The following is an 8,452-nucleotide window of genomic DNA, read 5'->3' on the forward strand; positions in this document are numbered from 1 at the left end:
TCGGAGGAAATCTTTCTATCGCATCTATTGGTGATTTTTGCTAGCCAAACATCCCATGATTCATCTCCTAATAACCCATACGCAAAAAACTATTCCCCTCTTAATAACCCACAACCAAAAAATAGAGTAATTCAACTAGCTGCTAAAACGAGGTATCCCCATCGTTTTTGCAAACTGAATCGCACATATATTTAAACCTCAAAAATAACATAGCACTCCTACTATTTCAACTTGCAGCAAAAAACCAGCATCTCAGCAGCTAAAACCTAACACCCTCATAGCAGCCAAAACCCGGTCCCATAGTAGCCAAAACCCTACAGTCATATAGTTATTGTTTGTTTCCAGATATCCAATATTTATTTTTTGGGTTCTACAACCACAGTTGTAGCTATTATTACAAAAAAAAATGAATTTGGGTTATCTTCTAAGATTAGTATGTTTATTTTTTGTTTTTTTTGCTGCTATCGTTTGCTGATAAATTCGAAATACTTGAATTCACTCACAGAGAATCGTCAAATCAGTGTACTTGAAATTTTTTTTTAAAAAATATTAATTTACGTCTACAATCTCGTCTAATGCTCCAACCTAATTTATCCTCCAATACATCATTTAGTCATAAAGCCTTCTAGGTTAATAGCCAAATTTCTCCAAACTTTTTTTTTCTTTTGAATTTCCCATGGAAGTTTTTTGGAGACAGATGAGAGATGATCGAAAGGCTTTAGCACAAAAAAAAAAAAACATGAAAAAATATAATGGGGGACCCTGACTCATATCGGTAATGCATTTTTCATATTTCTTTTGGACATAGCCAAACAGTAACAATGTATTTCCCAGGTTACATCTAAATACTACCCAAACAACGACAATCTATTTGTAGAGTAATATGTATTTCCCAGGTGTTGAGGATTGACGTTTTGTATTATGAGAAAATAGATCTTTCAAGGTATAGTCGAAATGATAACTTTGGAGGACCGTTAAAAGCCTTGAGGGTGGGATGAGTATCCGCCGTATGTAGACTCGGTTGACTTGGCCCTTGCGGGGGTTCGGGGGCGGTAGCCCCCAAGAAAAAATTTGGATATCCGTATATGGGGATTCGATATATCTGGCATTCGATATATATCTGTACTTGGGGTACTTCGATAATTTGTGTCATCTATCTGGGACTCGATATATATTGTTGCGACTCGATATTCATGGTTGCGATTCAATATATATTGTTGCGATGGGCATTCATTTAGGGTTAAGGGTTGCATTGTGGTTGGTTGTCTGTTTGTTTCTTATTTTTTGTTTTCGTGAATTGCTTTTTGTTTCTATATCAGGTTGCATCTAAATACTACCCAAACAGTGACGATCCATTTGCAAGTAATGTATTACACAGTAATATATTTCACAGACAATATATTTCCAGGTGACCCGATCCATTTGCAGGTAATGTATTACACAGTAATATATTTCACAGGCAATATATTTCCAGGTGACAATCCATTTGTATTACGCCACTAATATATTAAACAGTGACAATCCATTTGTATACAATGAGACCATTTACCTTTGATACAAAGATGTCAATATATATTGTTGCGATGGTGGGGTTAAGGGTTTGTGGTTGGTTGCCTGTTTGTTTTTTCTTTTTTATTTTCGTATATTGCTTTTTGTTTCTATGCTAGGTTGTATCTAAATACTACCCAAACAGTGACAATCCATTCGCAGGTAATGTATTATACAGTAATATATTACACCAGTAATATATTTCCAGGTGACAATCTATTTGTATTACGCCACTAATATATTAAACAGTGACAATCCATTTGTATACAATGAGACTATTTACTTTTGATACAAAGATGTTACCATTATTTATAACCATTTGATGTGAAATCTGATACAATGTTAAAAAAAGTTTTTTTTGAACTTTGAGATTGGTCGATGAAATCAATGCAGCCATCGAACTTTACATCCAATGATCATCATTAATTGTGACCGCCTTATACTAAAGGTAAATGGTCTCATTATATTTTTATTTATTAAATATTTTAGTTTATAAGTTGGGTCCAAATATAGGTCAAGGTCCCACATTATATTTTTTAAGTTGGGGTTCAGGTCCGATCGGGTTCGGATCTAGGTCTTGGACCCTTGAGACTCATTGCCACCCCGATTTGCTTATGCAATTTGGTATTGGGTTGTTAAAATCCAACATAAGAGGTTTCTTTAACCTACCATCCCTCTTAATAGACGGAGAGAGGGGGAGAGAGACTTCTTATTGTTATGTGTGCGTGCTAGAGAGGGAGAGTTTTTTAGGAAAAATTACAAATAGCTTTTAAGACTTTCTATGCAAGTTATTCCAACTAAATTTTTTTTTCTCATTTTTTTTTCCAAAATACATTTTTCTAACAAATACCTTTCAAGAAAAAAAAAATATTATTTTAAAATAAAAATAACCTTTTTCATACATAAAAATTTAATTTTGGCCGGACATTCACTTGGGCCTACATGGGCAGTTGGACTGATATTTGGCATTGTCGGATCCCGTTAAACTAAAAAAGTGTCGAACCGCTATTTGACATTGCCGGACCACTCTTTGGGCCTATTGCTGGACCGTATGGGCTTGTTGTTGGAATGCATAGGCCTAATGCATGAACGTTCCTGTCAGTGCTGGACTGCCGCCTATACTGCTAGATCACCACATGTATGCAGGGCTGCCATTGTTATTTACTAGACCGACATTACACTGATGGGCCGCTCTAAGAATTCGTCGGACCGCCTGTTCGTGGAAAAGAGGAGAGAGAAATGTGGGTAAAAAATAAAGGACGGTAGTTTAGACTTTTTTTATTTTTATTTAGTTGGGGCTATTTGCTAAGAAAGTATTGTTGACGTAAAACGTGAAAAACAAAGTTTGGTTGGAGTAACTTGCTTAGAAAGTTGGCTATTTATAATTTCCCCAAATTTTTTAATGGGATGGGGGAGAGATTTCCTTGTTATTTCCATTTATGGGGTGGAGAGAGACATCTTTGTTTTTTTCCTGGGTGCGGCGGCAGCCAGGAGGATCATTTACAAAAGGGTGCTGTTTGTATAGAGCTGAGGTTCTAAACAATCAAAGTAAAGCCATCTTCAAATAGTGTCGAGAAATGTGGTTTCCGTATTAAGAATTTTTGTGATAGCCTTAAAATATATTTTCATTTTTAATTATATCTTAAAAATTGATGGTCCAAAAATGTGTTAGACGATGCACTATTTCCAAAACTTGAAATCCATTTTTTTCTCATGTCCATGCATCTTGTTGAGATGATCAATTCGAGGATATTTGAGCATCAAAACAACATTTTCTAACGAAATTTTTGAAGTGGGCTCTAATTTGATTGTTTAGAGCCTTAGCTCTATATAAACTTTTTCCTTTAGAAAAGGATGCAGTTCAGTGTAAATTCTCACCTCAAGTACTCATTCAAAAAGTGCTGTGGCATCCAACGTGGCTCTAAAATCAATTTCACTGTGAAATTTAAAATGTTAAAAATAGGACAGATCCAATATTTGTAAACATTTTTTTAGGACAAAATGAATAGTTTAGATAATGGTGTGGTTTCTATAAGGTTGCAACTATAAACAAATCAATTAAGCCGCACCTACAAATTTCATTATAACATGTAATTTTAGTATAAAAAATTCTTAAGATTATCTGAAAATCTATTTTTATATCTCATTATACAATGTTAAACTCCAAAACTGGTTAAAATCAACTAGATTTATAAACATACGACAATCTTAAAAATGGACGGTCTAGACAAGATGCATTATTTCTGAGACATAAAATCTTTCTTTTTTTTCATATTGATCCATCTCAATGTTGAAATGATCAATAGGGTTTTTCAATATAAAACAACTTTTTCGGATGGATTTTCGAGGTGCACTTTTATTTTTATATTTTAAGATTGCAACCTTATATAAACATTTTTCTTATTATAATATATAATATCTTTAAGATATTGAAATAGGAAAAGTTTGTCACAAACACAATGGTCAAGGCTGCGATAATCCATTTGAAAGTTTTCTTATGCTACAACAACTATTTCCGGTGAGTTTTGAGGTGAGACTGTACTTATTTTTAGCGGACAGCAGTCCGGTAAAAAATACATTTTCTGGTGAGTTTGGAGGTGAGGTTTACTTATTTTTAGTGGTCTGCAGTCCTGTCCAGATATTTTCCTTTGAAAGGAATTGTTTAGGTGAGTTTGTTTGACTACTTTAGTAAGAGAAATCCGACTCATACTTCTTTTACAGCAAAAAAACAAATCTATACAAAATTTCAAATAAGGGAGGGAGAAATGCGGAGACCAGAGGCAGGTTCTTCCTCAGCTTCTGTAACAGTAACGTTCCTTACTAAGCTTACTTCATATGTGCCAAATTTTCACAGAGACGTGCAAAAGAACACTAATAAAGCAAATTTATTCAGCATAATTTCCTCACCAAACGGATTGTTTCTCCAAATCAAAATTGGTTCAAGATTGGCAACTGGGTTCTGTTTTGACCAGCGGTTAATGGCTTTTTTATGGTGGGAAAGCCCAGCAGTGAGTTTAAATACAAGAGTTGGGCTTGAAGTTTGGCATGGTTTTGTCCATGGGGGAGGTCCATGCTTTGAACCCAGAGGTGGGTTTTGAGGGGCCATGTATGGGATTGAAGAGTTTGAGGCGTAAGATCCTTGAGGAATCAAAGGTGACTTGGTATATTGCAGGCCCTGCAATTTTAGCATCGGTTTTTCAGTTCTCGATCGGTTTTGTAACAGTGGTCTTTGTGGGGAGATTGGGCAGCACAGAGCTGGCTGCTGTTTCAATTGTTCAGAATGTGATTGAAGATTTTGCATTTGGGGTCTTGGTAAATCTTAACAACTTTCAGATTTTCATGTTCTTTTGATGCGTTTTTATGCGTTGAGTTTTGCTTTCTTCTTTTTTTTTCCTTTTTTTTATGGTTTTGTTGAAACAAAAGGAGAAATGTAACACTCACTGTTCAAGGACTTCACTTTTCAAAACATAACACTAGACCAACATAACAAATTCATTGTTTGGGGGGCTTTTTCTTGGAAACAACATGATATGGCAAACCACACTCCGGACAGTAGTCACACCATGAAATCTTGCTCTCTCTCTTTTTTTTTTTTTAATCATTATATTGCACTTAGAAACATTGTCAGCTTAGTCATATGAAAGATTGCAGTTCTCTCTACATTATTCTTAAAAAAATTGTTGCTAAGATACATGCAAGATTTGTGGCCCTTTCATTCTCCATTAACATACTCCTTTCCCATGCAGCTAGGGATGGGAAGTGCACTTGAGACACTGTGTGGCCAGGCAGTGGGAGCAGGGCAATTCAATATGCTAGGAATATATATGCAGAGATCATGGATTATAACATGCGTAACTGCCATGGTCTTATCACCGTTTTACATTTTCTCTTCCCCAGTTTTGAAGCTATTTCACCAGTCTGATGATATATCAGAAATGGCCGGAAAGTATTCGGTATTGGTTATCCCCCAACTTTTTGCCTATGCAATAAACTTTCCATTACAGAAGTTCCTCCAGTCTCAGAGCAAAGTCATGGTAATGACAGCGATATCTGGTGTATCTCTCATGGTGCATATATTATTGAGTTGGGTTTTTGTGACCAAATTAAATTACGGGTTGGCCGGAGCAGCAGCAGCTGGAAATATTTCCTGGTGGATTATAAACTTGGCTCAAATTATCTATGTTGTATCTGGATTTTTCCCTGAAGCCTGGACTGGCCTTTCTTGGTTGGCTTTCCATTCTCTGGCTGCTTTTGTAAAGCTCTCCCTTGCATCAGCCATAATGCTATGGTTAGTACCTTATTCAAAATCATGAATTTATTTGGCTAGGCTATTACAAAACCAAAACCATTGTTTCTTAATTTAATGAGAACTTTTATTTGTTACTTATAGAATCTTTGGTGACAGCTTGGAGCTATGGTATTATACTGCAGTTATACTTTTAGTTGGGGGCTTACACAATGCCGAAATTGAAGTTGACTCGATCTCCATATGGTAAGATATTGTTCCTCTACATTTCTCATCTTTCTCAAATGAGTTTAACCAAAGATGATGGGAATCATTTTAGATTAATATAGTGAACCAACCTGGGAAATTTGATCAAACGAACCATCTGGGAACACAAAGTACATGATTTTCTTCATGAAATTGCTAATCTACCTGTTTGTTGGGCTTACAAATACCAACATTATCATGTGTCGAAGTTCAGAACTTATCTCTTTTCTCCATCAACTATTTGGGATAAAATCTACCCTTTGTCTCCTTTGATGACTTTAGCTATTAGTGGATCTTGATTTCAGTCCATATATAGCCTCTTTCAATTTTTGAATCTATTCTTGACAGCATGAACTTGGAACTATGTACATTGATGGTGGCTTTAGGGTTCAATGCAGCTGTCAGGTTGGTAGTTTCCTTTGCCTCTTCAAGTATTTAATGTTTTCAAAGAATTTATTATTATTATTATTATTTTTATTTTTATTTATTTTTCTGTCTTATAAGCTTCAACTGAGAAGAAGAACTCTTGTTAAGCTCTTCCTCCTATATGCAGTGTGAGGGTCTCCAATGAACTCGGAGCTGGTCGCCCAAAGGCTGCGAAATTTTCAGTGATTGTGAATGTAGCTGCATCAGCTATGTTTGGGATCCTTTTCATGGTTATAATTTTTTCTACAAGAAATGACTTCCCCAAGCTTTTCACAACAGATCCCACGGTCATGACAGCGACTTCCAAGCTCGGAACTCTTCTTGCTTTCACAATGTTCCTAAACAGCATTCAGCCAGTTCTTTCTGGTAAAAAAAACGTTGGCTACCCTAGTTTCTTTATGTATTTTACTTTTCACACACACACACAGCATGTATAGACTTAAATAGTTCGCATGCATGCATGTGACCTTACATCACATTTTTGTCTGGCTGTTGACTTTCTATTGCTTTTGTTTATAAGTTCGAAATGGAAATTTCTTGTCACAAAAACTTTCCTTTTCAGTAATTGGGTTTTGGTGTATTATATGACAGTCTCGATTACTATTTTTCTTTGTTTCTTTTGGAGTAGTTCAATTTATGTAGGATATTATTCTTAAACTTGATTTGGTGTTGTTTGTGATGCAGGTGTCGCAGTTGGTGCGGGTTGGCAAACCCTCATCGCATTTGTTAATGTTGGGTGCTACTACTTGTTTGGGCTGCCCATAGGGGCCGTACTAGGCTATAAGTTTAACCTCGGTGCAAAGGTATGCAATAGCCATATTACACTGATTTGAGCTGTAGGAAAATTTGAAAAATGTATATTGGTTCCTTTGTTTTTTAATTGACATAATTCGAATTCTTCCAACTGATGAACTTTGACTTCTTGTTCCATTCTTATTTTGCAGGGAATTTGGTCAGGAATGTTGCTTGGAGGCCTCTTGCAAACATTGATTCTTATATTCATCACAATTCGAACGAATTGGGAGAAAGAGGTATTGGAATTTCCACACATCATATTCAACGGTCCTTGGAGAAATTGTCCTAGTAATTTTTTGAGATTTTAGCCTTCAAGAGTGTAAACCATCCATAATTGGTCTCATTCTTGGTCTTACTTTATGTGTTGGATTTGGACGTCTGGGGCATGGCCTTTCCTTATAACTACATGTACTTGGAATTGTTTTGCTTGTTTTCTTGATATAAGAGACTGAATCAAATGTTTGGTTGATTTGTTTCAGGCTTCTCAAGCAGAAGATCGCATCCAAACTTGGGGTGGAATTACAGAGGCCAGAGAAAGCACTGGATGTTAACATTTTTGTTCAATTGTATAGAACCGCCAGTTGAACTTTTAGATCCCACATCCCAGCTACCGCACTTGGCAAATCCAAGCCGAATAACACTACTTGCCTCGATCAAATACTTCCAATATGAACACATATTATAAAAATTATGTTCTCCTTTCAGGAATCCGGCTTGGGCTTGAGTGTTTAGCAGCGCCACATCTCCATCCAGATTCTTGCCATTGAAGTAACCGACAACTCTGTTTTCTGCTTTGTGTATCCTCGGACTGTATTTCTTGCTTTCCAGCTGCAGCTGCACCTCTTACAGGACAATTTTCAAAAAGCATATGCCCTAACATTTTTCCGTTAGTGCTTTTGGTATAAATCGTTGGAACTGAATATTCTCAAAAAAATTTCATCCTTCCAACCCTTCCTACTAATGAAAAAATATTTGGCTTTAATGCGTGCCAGTAAAAAACCGGAGCTTTGCCCTTTGAGAGATATCAAGAAGAGATATTAATGTACGAGTGTTCGAAAACCCGCATCTGCGTCATCTGTAAATTTCAGTCGAATAGAGCCTGAATTTTTAGAAATTCATTTCCTATAATGTAAAATATCAGCAATAGTTGCAAAAATGGGAAAGGGAAAGAATAGAATATGAAAAAAGAAA

At 35.9% G+C, this 8,452-nt stretch overlaps 1 protein-coding gene across 2 annotated transcripts; it reads left to right on the forward strand.

Annotated features, from left to right (window-relative positions):
* The first annotated feature begins 4,567 nt into the window (after nt 1-4,567).
* LOC18445963 (protein DETOXIFICATION 33) lies at nt 4,568-8,167 on the forward strand. Of its 2 annotated transcripts, XM_011629466.3 has the most exons (8): nt 4,573-4,860; nt 5,295-5,836; nt 5,954-6,040; nt 6,389-6,445; nt 6,594-6,832; nt 7,151-7,269; nt 7,411-7,497; nt 7,741-8,167. In XM_011629466.3, the coding sequence occupies exons 1-8, from the start codon at nt 4,594-4,596 to the stop codon at nt 7,810-7,812; spliced, it is 1,470 nt and encodes a 489-aa protein (XP_011627768.3). In that variant the 5' UTR covers nt 4,573-4,593; the 3' UTR covers nt 7,813-8,167. The 2 variants fall into 2 exon arrangements, with proteins under 2 accessions (XP_088712947.1, XP_011627768.3); XM_088856821.1 differs by lacking the exons at nt 6,389-6,445; nt 6,594-6,832; nt 7,151-7,269; nt 7,411-7,497; nt 7,741-8,167 and having other exon boundaries at nt 4,568-4,860; nt 5,939-6,026.
* Nucleotides 8,168-8,452: the final 285 nt, after the last annotated feature.

Source organism: Amborella trichopoda, chromosome 13 (genome assembly GCF_054954075.1).
Source record: "Amborella trichopoda isolate Santa Cruz 75 chromosome 13, AtrichopodaSantaCruz75HAP2 v2.0, whole genome shotgun sequence".
Taxonomy (NCBI): domain Eukaryota; kingdom Viridiplantae; phylum Streptophyta; class Magnoliopsida; order Amborellales; family Amborellaceae; genus Amborella; species Amborella trichopoda.